Source organism: Chiloscyllium plagiosum, chromosome 1, assembly GCF_004010195.1.
Source record: "Chiloscyllium plagiosum isolate BGI_BamShark_2017 chromosome 1, ASM401019v2, whole genome shotgun sequence".
In the NCBI taxonomy this organism is placed as follows: Eukaryota; Metazoa; Chordata; class Chondrichthyes; order Orectolobiformes; family Hemiscylliidae; genus Chiloscyllium; species Chiloscyllium plagiosum.
The window spans coordinates 67162915-67187838 of record NC_057710.1 but is presented as its reverse complement, the minus strand read 5'-3'; the positions used below and the strand labels follow the sequence as shown (position 1 = coordinate 67187838).

General features: G+C 41.8%; 1 protein-coding gene across 1 annotated transcript in view; it reads right to left on the bottom strand.

The window, feature by feature from the left end:
• Positions 1 to 23210, bottom strand: part of ndufs4 (NADH:ubiquinone oxidoreductase subunit S4) — a 172884-nt gene extending 149674 nt beyond the window's left edge. Inside the window, exon 1 of the mRNA XM_043688445.1 lies at positions 22999 to 23210. Within this exon, the coding sequence (XP_043544380.1) occupies positions 22999 to 23195 (197 nt within the window). The 5' untranslated portion in view covers positions 23196 to 23210. The remainder of the gene's footprint in view (positions 1 to 22998) is intronic.
• Positions 23211 to 24924: the final 1714 nt, after the last annotated feature.

The window sequence follows — 24924 nt, the reverse complement described above, 5'->3', positions numbered from 1 at the left end:
TGTTAGCCAATTATTCTTGATATGCATATTTAAATTATTTTTCTTAATCTAAAAATACAAAACTAGTACCAATAAAATGAGATTGTTGGAACAGTTAAACTGTTGGCTGTTCACACATTGTTAACCATCAAAGGAGCAGAACAGCTGAGAGCAAATAATCATACTTAGATCTCAACTTGCCAGTTTAATATTAGAGGAGTGCAGACAATTATTACCATACTGTGTGCAGTTTTGAAAGTCCAAGAAAGAACATTAAACACTTGTGATTAACGACAGCATACTCAACAACACTTTTTAAGTAACAGAAACAAAGTTTAAGGTATGAATTCAGGAATGATTTATTCTCAAATTCTGTTTCACAGGTGTTGACAAGTTTTACATGTGAAGCCTTGAAAAATCCCAGCAAAAATTTACAAATTAAATTTAAACCAGAGAAGCATGAAGTAATTGGTTTTGGTAGGAAAAACATGGACAGACAATATAAAATAATGGATACAATTCTAGGAGGAGGACTAGGAGGAACTTCTGTATAAGTATACAAGTCATTGAAAGCGAGAGGGTAAGAGTGTGGTTTTCAAAAAGTTCAGCATCCTAGGATTTCTTAATATGATGTAAGGATCCTGGACCAGACTGCAAAATTTAGGCTGGAATCTGGCTCGTGACCAGTACCTTTCCTTAGAATGACCAATTGGGATATCCAGGGCTCCTAAATTAAAACCACAAGATTCCAGTTTTGAACAAACAATGGGTGGGATTTTCCAAGTTGGATTGGAGGCCTGTGACCAGCAGTGTTACAGTGTTCAGTTCTGGGTTCTCTTTTGTTTGTCATTTATATAAATGATTTGGATGAGAATATAGAAGGCATGGTTAGTAAATTTGCAGATGACACCAAAATTGGTGGCACTGTATACAGTGAAGAAGAAGGTTTTCTAAGATTACAAAGGGATCTTGATCAAATAGGTCAATGGGCTGAAGAATGGCAGGAGTTCAATCTGGATAAATGTGATGTATTACATTTTGGTACACAAACAAGGGTAGGGCTTACAAAATAAATGGTAGAACCTTGGGTAGTGTTGTAGAACAGAAGGACCTAAGAGTGCAGGTACATAATTCTTTGAAGTTTGTGTCCCATATAGACAGGGTAGTTAAAAAGGCATTTGGCAGGCTTGCCTTCATTACTCAGTCCTTTGAGTATAAGAGTTGGGAAGTCATGTTGAGGTTGTACAGGACATTGGTGAGGCCTCTTCTGGAATACTGTGTCCAATTCTGGTTGCCCAGTTATAGGAAGGATATTATCAAGCTGGAGAGGGTTCAGAAGAGATTTACCAGGATATTCACAGGTTTGGCTGATTTGAGTTATAAACAAAGACTGGACAAGCTGGGACCTTTTCCACTGGAATATCGGAGGTTGAGAGGCGATCTGATAAAAGTTTATAAAATAATGAGGTACACAGAGTTAATGGTGGTTGGTTTTTTTTTCCCCTGAGGATGGGGTTTTAAAGACTAGGGGAACATATTTAGGCTGAGAGGAGAGGCATTTAAAAAAGACACGGCATTTTTATTTTTTACAGAGAGGCTGGTTCGCATGTAGAATGAATTTCCTGAGAAAGTGGTGGATGTGGGTGTAAGCACGGCAGCTCAGTGGTTAGCACTGCTGCCTCACAGCGCCAGGGACCTGGGTTCAATTCCCAATTCAGGCGACTGTCTGTGCGGAGTTTGCACATTCACCCCATGTCTGTGTGGGCTTCCTCTGGGTACTCCGGTTTCCTCCCACAATCCAAACATTGTGCAAGTCAGGTAAATTGGCCTATGCTAAATTGCCCATAGTGTTAGGTGCATTAGTCAGGGGTAAATATAGGATGGGGGAATGGGTCTGGGTGGGTTACTCTTCATAGGTTCTGTGTGGAATTTTTGGGCCAAATGTCCTGTTTCCATACTGTAAGGAATCTAATCTAAATTATCCTTTTTACTAAAAAAAATTACAACATTTAAAAGACATTCGAGTAGATAGATGAATAGGAAAGGTTTGGAGAGATATGGGCCATGAGAGGCAGGTGTGACTACTTTAGTTTGGGATTACGTTTGGCATTGATTGTTTGGACCAAAGCTCTGTTTACATACTGTATGACTTTGTGACTCTGTGGCAATCACAGTCAGATAGCGTACACTGGGCGGCACGGTGGCACAGTGGTTAGCACTGCTGCCTCACAGTGCCAGAGACCCGGGTTCAATTCCCGCCTCAGGCGACGGACTGTGTGAGTTGGCACATTCTCCCCGTGTCTGCGTGGGTTTCCTTCGGGTGCTCCGGTTTCCTCCCACAGTCCAAAGATGTGCAGGTCAGGTGAACTGGCCATGCTAAATTGTCCGTAATGTTAGGTAAGGGGTAAATGTAGGGGTATGGGTGGTTTGTGCTTCGGCGGGTCGGTGTGGACTTGTTGGGCCGAAGGGCCTGTTTCCACACTGTAAAGTAATCTAATCTAAACATTTTGCCCATTAAAACAGTATTTCACAACTATGCTCTCCTTGTTCAGGTCAGTTAGGCAAAGTAAAATCATACCCCCTTTCTCAGGGCAGTAAGTGTCATTTTCTGTGATTTATATATCCAGCAGCATAGCTACACAATTGACAGCTCTTAGAAAAGAAGAGCATTTAAGACAACTGTGGGGTTAGGGTGCCAGTGGGTAGCACCCAGGTATGCTATCGAGTATTCCAAGGGGTTAGACAACGTTTTTAGGGTTAAAAGTATCAAAGGTTAAAAGAGTATGAGCTTTAAAGTTATACAGTCATATAGCATGGAAATAGACTCTTCGGTCCACCTTCTCCATGCCAACCAGTTTCCCAAACTAAACTAACCCCAAATGCCTGCATTTGGCCCATATCCCTCTAAACCTTTCCTTAAGGAAAAACTGAGAATCTGGAACCAAATTGGATAATCAGCCATGCTCAAAGGGCCTAATGGCCGACTCTGGCTCCTATATTCAGTAATTCTACATTAGGATCTTATTTCTAACACCAATAATTATAACATGGCGAATGCTCGAACAGTACACTATATAAATCAAACTGCAATTATTCAAAAGACCGATCCCTCATATTTCTCAGCGACATGCTAAATTTCCCATTGTGTTAGTGCATTAGTCAGAGGGAAATACAGGGTAGGATAATGGATGTGGATGGGTTACTCTTTGGAGGGTTTGGTATGGACTTGTTGGGCCGAAGGGCCTGTTTCCATACTGTAGGGAATCTAATCTAATCACCCCAGATGTTTATGACATGATACATCATCAAATTCCACAAGATATACAGTTCTTCACATTTGATGATCCAGTTTTGAGATTCCCTCTCACGAGCCATTCGGTCTCAACAACTCTGCTGTTCTCGATGATCATCATCCTTTCCTGTGCTTCTGCTCCTTTGGACCTTGAAACTGCACCCCGGTACTTCCTCACTGGCATAATGTTAGTTTGTTCATAGATAGCTAGTTTCACCAAGCATTTACTGCCCCTGTATTTCTATGAGCTCTAACCTTGCTCTGCTGCTGAAAGCAAATACTGCCTCTGGGCTTTTCAATCCTCACTATCTGCTGCAATTCAAATATCAATGGCAAATGGTTTCTTCTGAGCTTCCTTTGCTCCAAGGACTTCTCTGGAGCCCTGATTCTAGCACTTAGCTACCTACTAATTTAAATTTTCTTTCCCCAGGTTCTAACTGCTCTGGACTTCTCATCGAGCCCTCTACTTAGAATCCATGTTATTCTGCCTTACCAGTGGTACAGCTGAAAGCAGCACTGTCTATTTTTCTAATCAACATGTTCAGCAATGTTATTATATATCTCTGGAGCAGGTGGGACTTGAACCTGGGCCTGCTGGTTGAGGATTAGGGACACTATCATAGCACTGCACTGCCTAACAAGGATTCTACATCTTTCTCTCTCTCTCTCTCGACTACCTGTAACCTTAGAACTTTGCTTCAGTGACCATCAAACTGTCCTGGGTAACCAACGGGCACCCTTGCCAAACGCATTACCAAACAGAATTGCACACAGCCACATAGTAACTCTTGGAATGGTCTGTAACATAAATGTTGCCAGTAACAGATGGCGGGTTTGCAGTTAAAAATGCTTAGAAAAAGGGTTTGTCACAAGTGGCATCACAAAAGCAAGGAGGTCATATTAAACTAATATAGAACACTTGCCTCAATTGGAACAGCATGTCTCGCTCTGGGGTGACACTTTAGGAAAGACATGAAGATATTAGAGCAAGTAGAAAAGATTCATGATCATGCTTCCAGAGTGGAGAAATTTCTCAATAGTCCTACCCTTCCTGATCTGCTTGCTTTGGAGAAAAGCATAAAGATATGAAATTCATGAGCATTCTAAACAGGTGAGATAAGGAAATACTACTTCCATTGGTGAAAGAATTGAGAACAAGGGGGTACAGATTTAAAGTAATTGTTAAAAGAAGTAATGGTAACATGAAGAAAGCTGTAATTGACATACAACAAATATAAATGTGAACCATTGCAGTAGTCTTTATTTTAAAATATCATCAGCATGCAAGTAGGTATGCTTTAAACTCCCACAAATCTTCAGAATTCAACCTGTAGTCACTTGCATGATCCCTTGCAAGCAGTTATAAAGGTACCGTGAAGTAAAACATCCATTTGCAGGGTTCAAGGTTGAGGTCAGCTACCAGTGTGAATATAACAAGTCATGACTGAAAGAAGCACAGGGTGGTGGTGACGGGACAAGAAATCAACTTATGTGTTCAGCAAATATAAAATCATGATTTTTAGGGATGAAAAATGGAGTTGTTTTAGAGAATGGCTCAACTCACTATGATCTACAGTAATTAATCTGTTGAATTTCACTAATAACTGATTGATCGCAAAGAGAACTTGTAGATCTATAGTCATTGACAATATCTAATAAAATTCTTCACAGCCAAGTTTGTGAACAAATTTTCATTGACAGCTTAAGAATACAGGTAGTGGTTTGGCATAGGTTTTACTTTTAGTGTGGTATCATCTAGCAGCACTGATTTGTTTCTTTCCTTATCACACAATTAAACATTCAGCCAAATTGGAATGCTGTGTTTTGTGCGCTTAAATATTTAAGAAATTATGTGGCACTTATACAATGGAACACAATCTGGCTTGACACAGAAAATTGACATTCATTGGGTTGTTAAACAATGCCAATGCTACATCACTGATTGTAAATACAAGAAACATTGCATGACATACTTCAGAAGGCAGAGAAATGCCAGACTCTGGGCCTAAGTAAATCCTAAAACAATCACATCAATGATAATCACAAAGTAAAGCTATCTATCAAAACCTGACCTTAGAATGAATAATATAGAAATAGAGTAAGCAAGTAAAGTTGTTTACTTTTGCAGTCTATCAAGTGCTCAATGCAACAAAGGAGTTAAATGAAGGTTAGCAACCATAAAAGATGTTCAACAACATGGAGTTTCTGAGCAACCATAAAATAAAGGTGATAAGTCCTCCACATAGACAGAGTGACAGGCAAAGATTTTTAAGATACCGTGGTCTGAAAATAAATGATAGCATTATAAAGTAAGAGCCAGGAATGTAACAAATGATCCTGTGAAACTGGAACTCAAGTATTTTGACCAAGTAAATGCCACAGTCACGAAATACAGGGTATAAATTAATGACAGCTGAAGATGAAAGGGGAAGTTCTGATGAAATTATTGTTACATGGAGTGTTGTTAGAAAAGGAATACTGCAGGACAGTAAAATACAGGAATTTAAAAATACATGTTTTGAATTGTTTCTGTTTAACCTTTAAGCCTGAAGCTGCATGGCAATGTGAGGCAACTTTTTTTATTGCCTGTCCCCAATTGCCCTTGAGAAGGTGGTGAACTGTCACCTTGAACCGTTGCAGTCCACCTGCAGTGGGTTGACCCACAATGCTGTTAGGGAGGAAATTCCAGGATTTTGACCTGTTGACACTGAACAAACGGCAATAAATTTCCAAGTCAAGGTTGAGTGTGGTTTGGAGAGGAACTTGCAGGTGGTAGCGTTCCCATGTATCAGCTGCCTTTGTCCTTCTAGATGGAAGTGGTCATGGATTTGGAAGGGGCTATCTAAGGAACATTGATGAATTTCTGCAGTGCATCTTGTATCTCATACATGGTGCTGGTATGAAGCGTTAGGTAGTGGAGGGAGTGGATGTTGGGCCAATCAAGCGAGCTGCTTTGTCCTGGATGGTGTCAAGCTGGACTGCAAACAAGTGGACTGTATTCTATCACAGTCTTGACTTCTACCTTGTAAGTGATGGACTGGCTTTGGGGAGATGAGTTATCACAATATTCCTTGCTTCTGACCTGCTCTTGTAGCCACTGTGTTTATGTGGCAAGTCCATTTCTGATCAATGGTAATCCTAAGGATGTTGCTAGTGGAGAATTCAGTGTTGAGGCATGAATGTCAAGGGACAGTAGATAGATGGTGTCTTAAAGAATCATAGAGTCACGCAGCACAGGAACAGACCCTTTGGTGCAACTCAGCTGTACCGGCCGAGTTTCCCAAACTAAACTAGCCCCATTTGCCTGCATTTAGGCCATATCTCTTTAAACCTTTCCTGTTCATGTACTATACTAAATGCATTTGAAATGTTGTAACCATACCCGCAACCACCACATCCTCTGGCAGTTTGTTCCACATATCATATATCCTCTCGTGTGAAAATGTTGCCCCTCAGGTCTCTTTTAAATCTTTCTCCTCTCACCTTAAAAATATGCCCTCTTGTTTTAAACTCACTTACCCTCGGGAAAAGACCTTTGCTATTCACCTTATCTGTTCCTCATGATTTGATAAACCTCTATAAAGTCACCCCTCAACTTTGTACATTCCAGCCTATTCTAAAAACTCAAGCACTCCAGTCCTGGCAATATCCAGGTAAATCCTTTCCCTTTTGAACTCTCTCAAATTTAATAATATCCTTCCTATAGCAGGGTGACCAGAACTGTACACAGTATTTAAAGTGGCCTCACCAACGTTCTGTATGACCTCAACATGACATCCCAATTCTTATGTTCAGTGGTCTAAGCAATAAAGGCAAATGTGCTAAACACCTCCTTAACCATCCTATCTACCTGCAATGCAATTTTTAAAGAACTACATACCTGAACCCCTAGGTCTCTGTTCAACAACACTCCCCAGGACCCTATAATTAACTGTTAAAGTCCTGTCCTTGTTGTTTTACCAAAATGCAACACCTCGCATTTATCCAACTTAAACTCTATCTGCTACTCCTCAGCCCATTGGCCCAATTAATCAAGACATCTTTGTGATCTTGGATAACCTTCTTCACAGTCAACTATACCACCAATTTTGGTGTCATCAGCAAACTTACTAACCATGCCTCTTATATTCTCATCCACATTGTTTATATATTAATGAACAAACAGAAGTGAAGCCAGCAGGAGTTTCTGCGAAATACCACTGGTCATAGGTCTCCAATCTAAAAAAAAAACCCTCCACCACCACTGTGTTCTACCATCAAGCCAATTTTGTATCCAATTAACAAGCTCTCTTTGAATCCCACGTGATCTAATTCTACTAATTAGACTACTATGTGAAACCTAGCCAAACACTTTACTTAAGTTCATGTAGACATTGTATATATCCTGGGATAGGATATATCCCGGGATGGTGGTGGTGGTGAGGAGATTTCCAACTTGTTCATAAGTCCACTTATTTTTGTTCATAAGATAATCTCTCGATATCAGGGATCATCCTAGTGAACCTTCTCTGAACTGCCTCCAATGAAATGATGTCCTTCCTCAAATAAGGGATCCAAAACTGCTCACAATACCCCAGATGTGGTCTCACCAGCATCTTGTACAGTAGTAGAAAGACTTCCTTCTTATACTCCAATCTCATTCAAATAAAGGTTTACAGTACATGAGCCTTCCTGATTACCTGCTGCACCCTGTACTATTATTCCATGTTTCATGCATAAGTACTCTTAAGTCCCTTTATGGTGCAGCTTTCTGCAAATTTATTCTCGCTTCCAAAACGAACTTCACATGTTCCCACATTAATAGTCCATTTACTTGACATACCAATATCTCTCTGTAGACGGTTTGTATTCCTTTGGCAACTTGCCTTTCCAACATTATTTTTAATCTGCAAATTTGGCTAGAATATATTCACTTCCTTCCTCAAAAACATTAGCACATATTATTAACAGTTGTTATTCCATTCCCTGTGGAATCCCACTTATTACAATTTGCCAAACTGCAAAACAACCCCTTACCCCCGCTTGATATTTCCTGCCCATTACCCAATTCTCCATCCAAGCCAATGTACTACCTCCAACACCAAGAAATGTTATTTTAACCTTGAGGTACCTTGTTGAACACCTTCTGCAAGTCTAAATACAATACATTTACTGGTTCTCTTCTACCCATTTCCTTGAATAACTATAATAAATTAGTCAGATTTGGTTTCCCTTTTGTGAAGCCATGCTGACTCTGCTTGATTAGATTATGATTTCCCAAATCTGCTATTACTTCCTTAATAATTGATTCCAACATTTTTCCAAATGGTTGAATATAAAATTTCATGGGATCCAGGTGAATGTTGCAAACTGGATATAATTGGCTAAGTGGTAGGAACAAGGCATTGTGATGGATGTTCTGTGAGACTGGAAAATTGTTTCCTATGGCATTCTGCAATGCTGGGTCCTCTAAGCTTTGTGATATATAAACATAATTGGACATAGAGAGCATGAAGAAGAAATTTGTGGACAGCATAAACATTCTCAGTATGACAGAATATAGCCTTGGACTACAGGAATATATCAATGAACTGGTAAGGTGGTTAACAATTGAAAAATGTGGTTTGATGCATCTCAAAAAGGTCAAAAAAAGCAAAGAAATACTAATTAATTGGAGCACTGAGAGGTGTACAGGAACTGACTGACCTTGGAGGAAATACCCACAAATTCCAAATAGCAAATCAAGTCAAAAAGGTGGTTAAGAAAGCATGTGGAATCCTCCCCTTCCTTCACACAGGTACAGAACACACAATGATTCTACGCATCCTAATACTTTCTGCACCAATATCCTTTTTTCTCATTATTGCACTGATTTTATCCTTTAACTATGCCACCTCACCACCTTTACCTTTTTGCCTGTCTTTCCTGATGCCTGAATATCCTTGGATGTTCAATTCCCAGCTTTGGTCAACCAACATCCAAATCTCTGGAATCGCAATTACATTGTATCCAATCACAACTATTTGCACTGACAATTCATCTATCATATTGCAAATGCTCTATGCATTCAGATAAAACAACTTTAGACTTGTCTTTTCTGATGCACTTTGCTCCCACAGTTGCCTCATGGTCTTACGATAATTGCTGAAATGCATGCATACATTCATTCATTCCTTAAATATTAACCATTGCCTATCTGCTGTCATGCATTTTAATTAAGTTACCCAGTCTATTGCAAATAACTCGCTCTTCCTAATTTCTTAATTCCCTTAGATTTAGGACCCGAGTTTCAAATTGGACCAGAGTACTTCAAGTTCTATTCAAATGAAGAATGCCATTTTGTTTGGTCACGGTTTCCTGAAGGACCTCTTGCAACAAGGTTATTAATTAACCCAGTCTCATTTCACAAATCCAAACCTAGAACAGTCAGTTTCCTGGTTAGTTACTCAACATAATGGTTTAAAAAACTTTTGCACATAGTCTTCAGGAACTTATCTGTCATAGGATCATTACTAACATGGTTTGTCCAGTTACTATGTAAATTAAAGTCACTTTGATTACTGTAGTATCTTTGTTGCATGTATCTTGCATTTCCATTTCACGCCAACTTACCACAACTAACTTACCACAATTGTTTTGAGATCTATGGACAACTTTCACTAATGTTTTCTACCTCTTGTTGCTTTGATAAATGGACTGCATTCTAACTGTGGTTGGCAACTGTACAGTTTTATCATATACTTTTAGTCAGACTTCAATATATTTTAGGGGGAAAGTGAGGGCTGCAGATGCTGGAGATCAGAGCTGAAAATGTGTTGCTGGAAAAGCGCAGCAGGTCAGGCAGCATCCAAGGAACAGGAGAATCGATCTTTCGGGCATAAGCCATTCTTCAGAAATGAGGAAATATATTTTACTCCATTCTGTAAAATTAAAGGCCAACAGCCCATTTACCTTCCCTATTTGTGAATGTGGATCTAATATTTTGTGATCCACAGAAAAAGCACCCAAACTCCTTGGTGCTGCAGCTTTCTACTGTTTTCCCTACTTAAATAATAAACATCTCTTCTAGGCAAAATTCATTTCCTCACAATACATTCTATCTGCCAAGTCTTTGCCCAATATGGGCGGCACGGTGGCACAGTGGTTAGCACTGCTGCCTCACAGCGCCAGAGACCCGGGTTCAATTCCCGCCTCAGGCGACTGACTTTGTGGAGTTTGCACGTTCTCCCCGTGTCTGCGTGGGTTTCCTCCGGGTGCTCTGGTTTCCTCCCACATCCAAAGATGTGCAGGTCAGGTGAATTGGCCATGCTAAATTGCCCGTAGTGTTAGGTAAGGGGTAAATGTAGGGGTATGGGTAGGTTGCGCTTCGGCGGGGCGGTGTGGACTTGTTGGGCCGAAGGGCCTGTTTCCACACTGTAAGTAATCTAATCTAATCTAATCTAATCTAATCTAATCTTCTCATTGAAAGGACAAAATGGGAAGAGTGGCCCAATCATAACCGGCAAAAAAGAATTCAAGACAGTATTAGATCCGATAAGGAGTCATATGAAGTTGCTAGAAAAAGTAGCAAAAGAGCAGTACTGCAGGGATAAGAACACCTGCAGCTATTGTTAATATTTACAATGAACTGGACAGCGGAATACAATATATTATTTCCAAATCTGCTGATGACAAAACTATTTGGAACTGTGAGTGCTAAGGAGGATGTAAGGAACTAGTTGATTTAGATGAGTTGAGTTCATGGACAAATGAATGGCAGATCCATGGTTAGTGTGGAAAACAGAATTGCAGAGTATTATTTAAATGATGATGGATTGGGAAACATTGATGCGTAGCAAGCAGGTAGGAAGATAAATAGTATGCCGAACTTCATCGCAAGAGGTTTCGAGTGTTGGAGCAGGAAAATCTTACTACAGCTGTACAGGACCTTGGAGAGAACACACTTGTAGTATTGCTTGCAGCTTTGGTCTCCTGACCCAAGAAAATACACACTTGTTATTGAGGAAATGCAAAGAATTCAACTGGTTGATTGCTGGGTTTGCTCTGAGGAGCGATTAGTTTGACTAGGCCTGTATTCACTGAAGTTTAGAAACATATAAAATACCGAGAGGGTTAAACAGACCAGATGTAAAGTTAATGTTTTCCCTGGCCGGCGTTCTAGAAAAATGCTGAAGAATGGTGGTGGTCGCATGCAGCCCAGTCTGACACCATTTTAGTGTATAAGCTAATTCATTGAGCAATGTTGAAATTTAACAATTTTAAATGTCATGACTCCGAGTCATAGAGCTACACAGCATGGAAACAGACTCTACGGTCCAATTCGTCCATGCCAACCAGATATCCTAAATGACTCTAATCCCATTTGCCAACATTTGACCCATATCACTCTAAACCCTTTTTATTCATATACTCTTTAAATGTAGTAATTCTAACAGCCTTAATCATTTCCTAAGTTGTCCCTTTTAAATCTTTCCCCTCTCACCTTAAACGTATGCCCTCTAGTTTTGAACTCCCCTAACCTGAGGAAAAGATCTTGGCTATTCATCCTATCCATGCCGCTATGATTTTATAAACCCTCTATAAGGAAAATCCTCAGCCTCCAACACTCTAGGGAAAATAGCCCCAGCCTGTTCAGTCTCTCCCTATGGTTCAAACCTTCCAACCTTGGCAACATCCTTGTAAATCTCTTCTAAATGCTTCCAAGTTTCACAACAGCCTTCTTATAGCAGGGAGACCAGAACTGAACACAGTAATTCAATAGTGGCCTCACCAATGTCCTGTGCGAGCCCAACATGACCTCCCAACTCCTGTACTCAATGCACTAGCAAATAAAAGCAGGCATACCAAACACCTTCTTCACTATCTTGCCGACCTGCGACCACAGAAATTTTTCATTAAAGACGACCCTTAAGAACTCAACTCGATTTTTAACATTGATTCTTATGGAAATCGATCTTTCATTTAAAGTCGCAGTTGCCAAGAATACAAAGACAACTTTAAGTGAAGACTTACTGTAGGCAGAAAATTGTCTTGGTTTTATATCTTATCCAAAGTAACATCTTTCATAATGTACTGTACCAGAAACATTTCAAAGCTTCGAAACTGTGCTTGAACCCAAGATCTCCTGATTCACAAAAAAGACATAAACAAATGAATCAAGTGGATACGCAATTGAATAGACACATCTGCTGATAAGAAAACTTAGATGCTCTCTACGCATCTATTAAAATATCTATATTGGCAAAGCGCATCGGTGATTATTAGCCAGAAAGCACTGTGTAACTGTATCTGTATGCTGCAGGACAATGTGTTTCTCATTGCTTCACAAATTCCAACCTGTCTACTACAAAAGTTCTCCAGTAGCTTGCACAATGTTACTTTCCGATCCAAGACATATACCTATACGACAGAGACCATGAAAATTTTTCAATTGAGCTCATCACCAAAAGCTAACACACGTGACTGAAATGTGAAATTGGCAGTAAATATGTAAGATTCATCCAAAGCCTACACTGGGACCAAATAGGTCCTAAAGCTAGAAGAGGAGGAGTACGACAGGCTACACTGTCACCAAAAATATTTCAATCTATACAAAGAACAAATATTCAGAGATTCTGATGTACTTCAATGGTAATAACTGAGGGAAGAACATAACAAATTTACGATAAAAACAAACTGCTCAGACAAAATGTCAAACTGGATTCAACACTTACTTTGCTTCTTCCTCACTGCAGATGCTGCCAGATTTGCTGAGTTTCTCCAGCACTTTCTGTCTATGTGATTTTGGAGAAGATTTGTAGCTCAGGTTGTGGATCAGGTTGTAAGTTTGCTCGCTGAGCTGACAGATTTGTTCTCAGACGTTTTGTTACCATGCTAGGTAACGTCATCAATGAGCCTCCGATGAAGTGCTGGTGGTCTATCCTGCTTGTTATGTGTGTGTGTATTGGTCTGTTGTAGTGGGTGATATCACTTCTGGTTCTTTTTCTGAGAAGTTGGATAATGGGGTCCAAATCGATGTTTGTTAATGGAGTTTCAGTTTGAACGCCAGGCCTCTAGGAATTCCCTTGCGTGACTTTGTTTAGCCTGTCCCAGTCGAACTAATGCCCCTCTTCGTTTGCGTGTATGGATACAAGTGAGTGTAAAAAACTACACCCCCTCCTCTCTTACCTCCCTTTCTGTCCTTCATGTACCATTTGTATCCTGGATCATTAAGCTTCCAGTCCTGTCAATCCCTGAGCCATGTTCCCCCCCCCCCCCCCCCCGCTCTCCCCACCACCGCCTCACCACCCTTACTAGTTTAAAGCCTCTCGAGCAAATCTCCCTGTCGGTATATTCGTCTCCTTCCAATTCAGGTGCAATCTGTCCTTCTTGTACAGGTCACTTCTGTCCCAGAAGAGATCTTGTTAATTTCACCTGTCTTGTGAAGTTTCTTTAAGTACGCTGTAATATGACTTATTAGCTTGGAGTCGAGTCCATTAGCACCTGTTGGTAGGTGTCGGTATCTGCGAATAGTGTATTTGCTTTTTCAGTGTATTGTGTTCTGTTCAGGACAACGGTCATGCACCCTTTGTCTGCTGGTAGGACTACAATATATCTGCCTTTTCTGAGTCCTTCCCAGGGCTTTCCTTTCCAGTGTGTTGGTATTCCCTTCTTTCTTTCTGCTTCGTGTTGGTGCTGTAGTCTGCCTGATGGCCTGCTGGATTACTTCCGTAAGTCCGTTGTCTTTCGGGGTGGATTCCAGTGCTGCTAGAAAGTCATTTTGTCTGCATCCCTATGGTTGAAGTTCATCCCTCACACTAGGACGGCTTTTTCCGTGTCTGTGAGCGGTCAGTCTGACAGGTTCTTTATCCAAGTCTCTGAATTGCCCCTGTTATTGCTATGTGTAAGCTTGAGTAGGCTTTCTTGTAGGGCTAGACTTTTCTTTGTCTTGGTCCACTGTTGTTTTGTATTGATGATTCATTCTAGCGTACTTGTCCATTCATGGTCAGTCTCATTAGTGTACAGAGTTTTTTTGGCACAAAATTTCTTATTTCTATTTGTGGAGTCAGTTGTTGGCATCATTTATCATTTCTTGTAGCATCCTGCAGCTGTTCTGTTCTTCTGCCTTGTGGGGTATTGAGAAGTGGTTTATATTTGACACATCGTGGTAGTACCTGTTTCCTGAGGCATTCGTGCATGAAGTACAGTTGTTGGCGGGTGGCACTGATCCGGATGGCGTTGGTTTCCCATCTTCGGGCTAATTTGAGCATATTGCGCCCATATGTGTTTGCAGTTTTGGAGAAGATTTGTAGGTCAGGTTGTAAGTTGGTTTGCTGAGCTAGTAGATTTGTTCTCAGACCTTTCGTCAGCATGCTAGGTAACACCATCAGTGAGTATCACTTAGAGTCATAGAGATGTACAGCACGGTCCATGTCGACCAGATATCCCAACCCAATCTAGTCCCACCTGCTGGCACCTGGCTCATCTCCTTCCAAACTCTTCCTATTCATATACCCATCTAGGTGCCTTTTTAAATTTTGCAATTGTACTAGCCTCCACCACTTCCTCTGGCAGCTCATTCCATACACACACCACCCTCTGTGTGAAAACGTTGCCCCTTAGGTCTCTTTTATATCTTTCCCCCCACCCTAAACCTATGCCCTCTAGTTCTGGTCTCCCCCACCCCAGAGAAGAGACTTTGTCTCTTTATTCTACCCTTATGATTTTATAAACCTCTATAAAGTCACCCCTCAGCCTCCTACACTCCAGGGAAAACAGCCCCAGCATGTTCAGCCTCTCCCTCTAGATCAAATCTTCCAACCCAGGCAACACCCTTGTAAATCTTTTCTGAACCCTTTCAAGTTTCACAACATCTTTCCGATAGGAAGGAGACCAGAACTGCACACAATTTTCCAACAGTGGCCTAACCAATGTCCTGTACAGCCGCAACATGACCTCCTAATGCCTGTACTCCATACTCTGACCGATAAAGGAAAGCATAGCAAATGCCGCCTTCACTATCCTATCTAACTGCGACTATACTTTCAAGGAGCTACGAACCTGTATTCCAAGGTCTCTTTGAACAGCAATACTCCTCAGGATCTTACCATTAAGTGTATAAGTCCTGTTAAGATTGGCTTTCCCAAAATGCAGCACCTCACATTTATCTAAATTAAACTCCATCTGCCACTTCTCAGCCCATTGGCCCATCTGGGCAAGATCCCATTGTAATCTGTGGTAACCTTCTTCGCTGTCCACTACACCTCCAATTTTGGTGCCATCTGCAAACTTACTAACTATACCTCTTATGCTCACATCCAAATCATTTATATAAGTGATGAAAAGTAGTGTCCTTTAGGGAAGGAAACCAGCCATCCCTTACATGGCCTGTGTGCGACTGCATACCCACAGCAATGTGGTAAACTCTCAACTGCCCTCTGGGCAATGAGAGATAGCTAATAAATACTGGCCCAGCCAAAGACATCCACATCCCATGAATGAATGAAAAATAACTGGAATTTCAAACGCCTCTCATTTGGTGCCAGGCTGCTACCTTGCTACAAACCATGGAAAACAGATGTGCAGTCAATACAAAAACCAGTTACATAGTTGAGATGCTCATGGAATGCAAGGTGAAATTAACAAAACATGAAAATGTTGGGAATACTGCTGTTAAACATAACACGAGTTTAAATGACAAATGAAGTGTCAGAGAATTAGAAAGGATATTTTGTTCCGTTTGTACAACAGAACTACTTTGTAAGATCCATATGTGACCCGCTGCAGATCTTTTCCTTTTGGACAAATATTAACCAGTGTTAAATCAAATCGCTGGATGTCTTGAAACGTATAAAAGTAGATAAATCCCCAAAACCTGATCAGGTGTACCAAAACTCTGTGGGAAGCTAGGGAAGTGATTGCTGGGCCTCTTGTTGAGATATTCGTATCATCGATAGTCACAGGTAAGGCGCCGGAAGATTTGAGTTTAGCTAACGTGGTGCCACTGTTTAAAAAGGGTGGTCAGGACAAGCCAGAGAACAACAATCCAGTGAGACTGACGTCGGTGGTGGGCAGGTTGTTGGAGGGAATCCTGAGGGACAGGATGTACATGTATTTGGAAAGGCAAGGACTGATTAGGGATAGTCAACATGGCTTTATGTATGGGAAATCATGTCTCACGAACTTGATTGAGTTTTTTGAAGAACTAACAAAAGAGGATTGATGAGGGCAGAGCGGTAGATATGATCTCTATGAATTTCAGTAAGGTGTTTGACAAGGTTCCCCATAGGATTGAGCAAGGTTAGATCTCATGGAATGTAGGGAGAACTAGCCATTTGGATAAAGAACTGGCTCAAAGGTAGAAGACAGAGGGTTCTGGTGAAGGGTTGTTTTTCAGACTGGAGGCCTGTGACCAGTGGAGTGCCACAAGATTCATTGCTGGGTCCACTACTTTTAGTCATTTATGTAAATGATTTGGATATGAGCATGAGAGATATCGTTAGTAAGTTTGCTGATGACAACAAAATTGAACGTGTAGTGGACAATGAAGAAAGTTACCTCAGATTACAACGGGATCTTGATCAGATGGGCCAATGGGCTGAGAGGTGGCAGATGGAGTTTAATTCAGATAAATGCAAGGTGCTGCATTTTGGGAAAGCAAATCTTAGCAGGACTTATACACTTAGTGGTAACATCCTAGGGAGTGTTGCTGAACAAAGAGACCTTGGAGTGTAGGTTCATAGCTCCTTGAAAGTAGAGTCGCAGGTAGAAAGGATAGTGAAGGCAGCGTTTGATATGCTTTCCTTTATTAGTCAGAGTATTGAGTACAGGAGTTGGGAGGTCATGTTGCGGCTGTACAGGACATTATTTACGCCATTTTTGCAATATTGCATTCATTTCTGGTCTCCTTTCTATTGGAAGGATGTTGTGAAACTTGAAAGGGTTCAGAAAAGATTTTCAAGGATGCTGCCAGAGTTGGAGGACTTGAGTTATGGGGAGAGGTAGAATAGCTGGGGCTATTTTCCCTGGAGCATCAGAGGCTGAGGGATTGACCTTATAGAAATGTCACAAAGCTGGTCCCCTTTTTTCTCGAAAAGCTGTTCCTTTTCTCAAAAACACAGAGTCCTTGATTTTTTTCAGAGGGGTCGTAAACAGTCCAGGTTCCAATTAGAGTAGTTTGGTATAGAGATTAAAGGGTTAGCAAGTTTTCAGAAGATTTGTAGCTCAGATTGAGGTTCTGGGTGTAGGTTTGCTCGCTGAGCTGGAAGGTTCATTTTCAGATGTTTCGTCACCAAACTAGGTAACACCTTCAGTGAGCCTCTGGCCAAAGTTTTGTCCAGAGGCTCACTGAAGATGTAACCTAGTATGGTGACAAATCGTCTGAAACTGAACCTGCCAATTTAGCGAGCAAACCTACATCCAGATTAAAGGGTATTGAGAAGCCTTTTTGTTTATATGTAAACAGATGAGACTTCAGGCCAAAGTGGTCATGTTTTGAGCTGTAAAATGATGGGAGGGGGGTGGTCTGCTCTCTAGCTGAGCGGTTCAGTCCAGAACCAGTCAGGCGTTCAGCTGTGTGGAAACAGGCACTCTCTCTTTCTGCCCTTCTAACTTCAAGCTGTAAACATCTGTTCCATTTTTTAACTGTTTTTAAGGGTGTTTGATTATTGTTGGGTATATATGGAACAGCATAATCAAGTCTAGTTTGGATAGACTGAGTTCTGTAGAGATTCTTTATTCTGTTTTTGTGTTTCATTGTGTAATCTTGTGAATAAATTTCTGTCTGTTTTAAAACCTAGTAGTCAACCTAGCTAACTTACTCTGGGTAATTCTCACTGTACACTTTGAGCATAAGACCATGAGTCATAGGAGTGGAAGCAAGGCCATTCGGCTTATCGAGTCCACTCCGCCATTTAATCATGACTGGTGGGCATTTCAATTCCACTTGCTCGCACTCTCCCCGTAGCCCTTAATTCCTTAAGACTTTATCAATCTCTACCTTGAAGACACCCGACCTCCACTGTGCTCTGTGGGAATAAATTCCACAGGCCCACTACTCTCTGACTGAAGAAATGTCTCCTCATTTACATTCTAAATTGACCCTCTCTAATTTTAAGGTTGTGCCCACAGATTCTAGTTTTCCTGCCTAACGGAAACAACTTCCCAGTGTCCACCCTTTCTAAACCATGCACTATCTTGCAAGTTTCTGTTAGATCTCATTCAACCTTCTAAATTCTAATGAATACAATCCCAGGATCCTCAGCCAATCACCATACATTATGCCTACCATTCCAGGGATCATCCATGTGAATCGCTGCTGGACACGCTCCAGTGCAGTATGTCCTTCCTGAGGTGTGGGACCCAAAATTGGACACAGAATTCTAAATGGAACTAACTAGAGCCTTATAAAGTCTCAGAAGCACGTCGCTGCTTTTATATTGCAGCCATCTTGAGACAAATGACAATATTACATTTGCTTTCTTAATCACGGACTCAATCTGCAAGTTAGCCTTTCGAGAATCCTGGACTAGCATTCCCAGATCACTTTGTACTTTTGCTTTATGAATTTTCTCACTGCTTAAAAAATAGTCCATACCTGTATTCGTTTTTCCAAAGTGCAAGACCTGAATTTCATCAGCGAATTCCTGGACCACTCTCCTAAACGGTCTAAATCTTTCTGCAACCTCCCCACCTCCTCAGAACTACCTGCCTGTCCGCTGAACTTCACATCATCGGTGAGCTTCACCAGAATACCCTCAGTCCCTTCATCCAGATGATTAATATATTAAAGTGAACAACTGTGGCTCCAACACTGAACCCTGTGGGACACCACTTGCTATAGCTGCCATTCCGAAAAGAACCTTTTATTCCAACTCTCTGCCTTCTGTCAGACAGCCAATCCCCAATCCATGCCAGTAGCTCACCTCGAACACCATGGGCGCTCACCTCGAACACCATGGGCACTCACCTTACTCGGCAGCCTCCTGTGAGGCACCTGATCAAAGGTCCATTGGAAGTCTAGATAGATAAGATCCACTGGGCTTCCCTGGTCTACCTACTCAAAGAACTCTAGCAGGTTTGTCAGGCATGACATCCCCTTACTAAATCCATGCTGACTTGTTCTAATCTGACCCTACACTTCCAAGCATTTAGAAACCTCATCCTTAATGTGGATTCTAGAATTTTACTGACAACTGAGGTTAGGCTAATTGGCCTATAATTTTCCATCTTTTGTCTTGATCCTTCCTTGAACAAGGCGTTTACAACAGCAATTTTCCAATCATCTGGGACCTTCCCTGACTCCAGTGATTTTTTATGTCAACTGATGCCAAAGTCCCATGAAATGGAATCCCTCTTTCCCACACCAATCTCTTGGCCACGTGTTTACTTCCCTAATTTTCTTATCCCTATGCCAAATAGCACTTGGCTCAGACAGTAATCCAGATATTATGACTCTTGAGGACCTGTTCTTCAATTTTCTTCCTAGTGCTTGATAATCCCCAAACAGGTCCTCCTTCCTAGCCTTGCCCATGTTGTTAGTGTCAATGTGGACCACAACAAATGGATCCTCCTTCTCCCACTCCAATATCCTTTCAAACCGGTACATTTACAGAAACAAATGCTATGGTCTGGGTTGCCTGCTCAAGAATGTTTAGAGTGGTCTGGCCTAGTCCATAACAGAGGTTTATAAAATCACGATGGGCATGGATAGGATAAATAGACTAAGTCTCTTCCCTGGGGTGGGAGAGTCCAGAACTACAGGGCATAGGTTCAGGGTGATAGGAGAAAGATATAAAAGAGACTTAAGGGGCAATGTTTTCAAGCAGAGGGTGGTACGTATATGGAATGACCTGCCAGAGGAAGTGGTGGAGGCTAGTACAATGCTACATTTAAAAGGCTTCTGGAAGAGTATATGAATAGGAAGGGTTTGGAGGGATATGGGCCGGGTGCTGGTAAGTGGGACTAGATTAGGTTGGGATATCTGGTCGGCGTGGACAAGTTGGACAGAAGGGTCCGTTTCCGTGCTGTACATCTCTATGACTCTAAGGCAGACCTCCAAAGAATGAAATATGAAGGATCCAATACGCCCTGTTTCTATGGATTATCAAAGGTATATAAACAAGGGGACCATCTCAGACTCAGTTTCACTTCCTGGTACACCGACATACAGACTTGCAAAGGAACTGCAACGCAAACTGAAACACCAAGTAGAAGACTTAAGCCATTCCATCCACTCCACCCAGGAATTCCTTAACATCAATAAAGGTATCAAGGTGGATGATGACGAGGTGATGGCTTCCTTCGATATGACAGCCCTATTCACATCAATAAACATCACCCTAGCCAAAGAAACGCTGGCCTCACTGCTAGACAAACCAAGGACACAAACACCTGACAGCATCAACTCCATCAGTAAGGACAACATCCACAAATGAGTAGACCTGTGCCTCACAACCTACTTCACCTTCAACAACAAGATCGACAAAGAAATCAACAAAACAACTATGGGAACATCAATATTAGAACTCTTCGCAGAGGCAGTTATGCAGAGGTTAGAACAAACAGCCTTGCCACGATCTAGCCCAAACTTTCTGTCTGCTATATGAATGACACCTTTGTCATCACAAAATGGAATAAATTAGAAGAAACCTACAAAAACATAAACGACATCCTTACTGGTATAAAGTTTAGCAAAGAGGAAGCGAACAACAGATTCCCCTTCCTAGACTTCACAATGGAACAAAAAGCCAGTGGAGAGCTGCAGATCAGCATCTACAGGAAGGCGACACACATTGACCAGATACTCAACTTCAGGAACAATCATCCCAATACCCGCAAATAGAGCTGCATTAGGACATTATTTAAATGAGCCGCAACACATCGCGGCACCCAGGAGCTACAAGAAGCCGAGAAAAAACACCTATACAAACTATTCAGGAGCAATGGGTACCCGAGAAGTGCAGTCTGCCGTTTCCTACACAACAGGCCTAAACAAGAAGACACAACATGCCCAGAGACTCTAGCCACCCTGCCATATGTTAAAGACATCTCGGAAATGAGGACCAGACTACTCTGGACTCTAGGTATCATAGTAGCCCACAAACCTAACACCGCACTGAAACAGCTCCTGATGAATTTAAGGGACCTCGTAGCAACAACCAGCAGAATGAACTTCATATACAAAATATCCTGCAAGGAATGCAACAAACATTACATTGGATAGATGGATAGGAAACTAGCCACCAGTATAGATGAGCACCAACTAGCCACAAAAAGACATGACCAACTATCACTAGCATCCATACACACAGACGAAGAGGGGCACCAGTTCAACTGGGACAATACATCCATCCTGGGATAGGCTAAACAAAGACACACACGGGAATTCCTAAAGGCCTGGCATTCAAACCAGAACTCCATTAACAAATATATCAATTTGGACCCCATTTACCAACTTCGCAGAAAAAGAACCAAAAGTGATATTACCCACTACAACAGACCAAGACACACAAATAGCAAGTGGGATAGACTGCCAGGCTTCATAAAAGGCTCACTGATGATATTTCCTAGCATGGTCACAAAATGTCAGAGAATAAACCTACCAGCTGTGTGCAAAATTTCAACCTGACTTTGATTATTTCAGATTTTCAGCATTTGCGGTACATTGCTTTCACACTAAACTTGTATGCTGATAGTACTACTTTAAGATCAGAAAAGGCCCTACAAAATATCATAGATCAAGTAAAATCTTGAAGTCTAAACATGGGTTGATCACCAAAACAACACAAAAACCAATGGGTAGATAGAAGTAACACATTAGAAGAAACAAAAATGATAATGAAGTGAATGATATTCCAACAGGACAAGTAGATAAGCTTATGAATTTAAGACATATGATAATAGAAGATGGTACATATCGTGCAAAAGTTGAAAGGATGGAGAACACATTTAATAATTATGTGAAGTTGAAGGATATGTCAACAATCAGAAAAGTCATGCTTGTATCAAGGACAAAAAAAAATCTGAAAATGCTACATTCAATGCACTTTCGTATACGTCTCAGAAATTTTGATTAGCCATGACGCCGAGAACAAAAATTGTCCGTATTTTAACCATTTGATCCGAGCTGAAAAGCTACAGAAATGTTTTCCAGTCAGCAAAGTGGAGAGCAGCGGGAGGGACTGGGGGTCCGAACGAGACAAAGTCGATGACGGATGTTACATTTGCAAATTAATTATATTTGCATCTGAGAGGATGGCGCAAGACAGGCGACCATCATGACCATCGCCTGGCAGGAGCAGCTACAAACTGCAGAGGTCAAAATTCCCCGACATTGATTTTGTCCGTTACATCTTTTCACTGAGAATAAAATGTTTCGTGATCTGGGTTTTGTGTGTGTGTGTCAGGGAGAATGCCGCACTCTTATGTACCGAGCTACCAAGACCGGGAAAGCACATTATGTTTAACCTCCCCACGTTGTCCGGGTCACTCAGTCACCACTTTGCTGGGTCTTCTGAAGCGAAGTAAGTGTAGGTTCGCAGCTGCGAGCAGCTTCGGCCGGTCAACGGACCGACAGCAGCGGCGGAGCGCTGAGCCTAACTTAAAATGAGACAAAGTCACTTCTGCACAAAAGGTTCCTCGTCCCTTCGGCTGCCACTTCAGAACCGAGATAAATTAGCATCACCACAAACCTATGAGCCGGGTATTAAAATGAACGCAGGTAGAAAGCCCGGGATAACGGCTGTTAAATGGCGCGAGAAGGCCTTTACCTGTTCGGTTTCAGTAAACACCGAGGGAGAGGCCGGACCAGACGAATCCGATTCAGAGCCATTGACATTGAGGCCGCCATCTTGGACTCCGGTCTACGGCGAGCGCCGAGGTTCCTGCTCATGCCGTCACCATCAAACCTCACCCCTGCGCGTCCGCATCTCAAAACCCTGCCATCGCCGCTCTGCCGGCGCTGCATTAGAGGTTTTTCCCCGCATACTTTAGTTATGAAAATAAATTTATAGCGGCGGCCCTATTTTTCGTGTGAACCCACCCAACTGTTTATTTCTAGCAGTTCACTCAACATGCGGCAAAGCGTCTTCCAAAAAAAAAGGTGGCAATAAACAAGTGCAGGCACCAAGGTAATGAGGAAGGGAAAGTAGTAGATTCCTGTAAAGCGAGGTGCTAGGAACAAGAGATTCTTCTGATACTGGAAGGGAGTTAAGTGTAGGGTCAAAACAGTAGAGAATCACAAAAAATGTATTTTTATTTATTTGTTCATCATCCCCTGTTGCCCTTGAGAAGTTGGCAATAAGCTGCTTTCTTGAATCACTGTGGTCCACATGGTATAGGGATACCCACAGTAGGTAAGGAGGATTTTGAGGCAGCAACTGTGAAGGAGCAATGATCTATTTCCAAATCAGGATGATGAGTGATTTGGAGAAGAACTTGAAGTTAGTGGCTGTCATGCACCTGCTGTTTGCCCTTCTAGGTGTTAGAGGTTATAATTTTGCAAGGCGTTGTCTGTGGGGCATTGATGAGTTACTGCAGTGTACATTGTAGGTGGTATATACTGGCGTCACTGTGCATCTGAGGTGGGGGAGGTGAATGTTGAAGGTGGTAGATGTGGTGCCAATCAAATGGGCTACTTTCTCTGGATGCTGTCATGGGTACTGTTGGAGCTGCATCCAAGCAAGTATTCCATCATGATCTTAATGTGTGTTTTGTGGATGGTGGCCAGGTTTTGAGGAGCCAGAAGGCAAGTTATTTGCTGCATATTCCTAACTTCTGCCCTGCTCTTGTAGCTACAGTATTTAGTATTCAGTGATGGCAATACAAAGGAATGTCAAGGGTCGATGTTTGAACTCTATCTTGTTGGAGATGGTCATTGTCTGGGACTTAGAGTCATAGAGATGTACAGCACAGAAACAGACCATTCGGTCCAACTCATTCATGCCGACCAGATATCCCAACCCAATCTAGTCCCACCTGCCAGCACCTGGCCTATATCCCTCCAACCCCTTCCTATTCATATACCCATCCAGATGCCTTTTAAATGTTGCAATTGTACCAGCCTCCACTACTTCCTCTGGCAGCTCATTCCATACACGTACCACCCTCTGAGTGAGAACGTTGCCCCTTAGGTCTCTTTTATATCTTTCCCCTCTCACCCTAAACCTATGTCCCGTAGTTCTGGATTCTCCCGCCCCAGGGAAAAGACTTTGTCTATTTATCCTATCCATGCCTCTCATGATTTTATAAACCTCTATAAGGTCACCCCTCAGCCTCCGACACTCCAGGGAAAACAGCCCTAGCCTATTCAACCTCTTCCTATAGCTCAAAGTTTCAACCCTGCCAACATCCTTATAAATCTTTTCTGAACCCTTTCAAGTTTCACAACATTTTTCTGATAGGAAGGAGACCAGAAATGCATGCAAAATTCCAACAGTGGGCTAACCAATGTCCTGTAAGGCTGCAGCATGACCTCCCAACGCCTGTACTCAATATTCTGACCAATAAGGGAAAGCATACCAAGTGCCGCCTTCACTATTCTATCTACCTGTGATGTCACTTTCAAGGAGCTATGAACCTGCACTCCAAGGTCTCTCTGCTCAGCAACAGTCCCTCGGACCTGACCATTAAGTGTATAAGTCCTGCGAAGATTTGCTTTCCTAAAATTAAGCACCTCACATTTATCTAAATTAAAC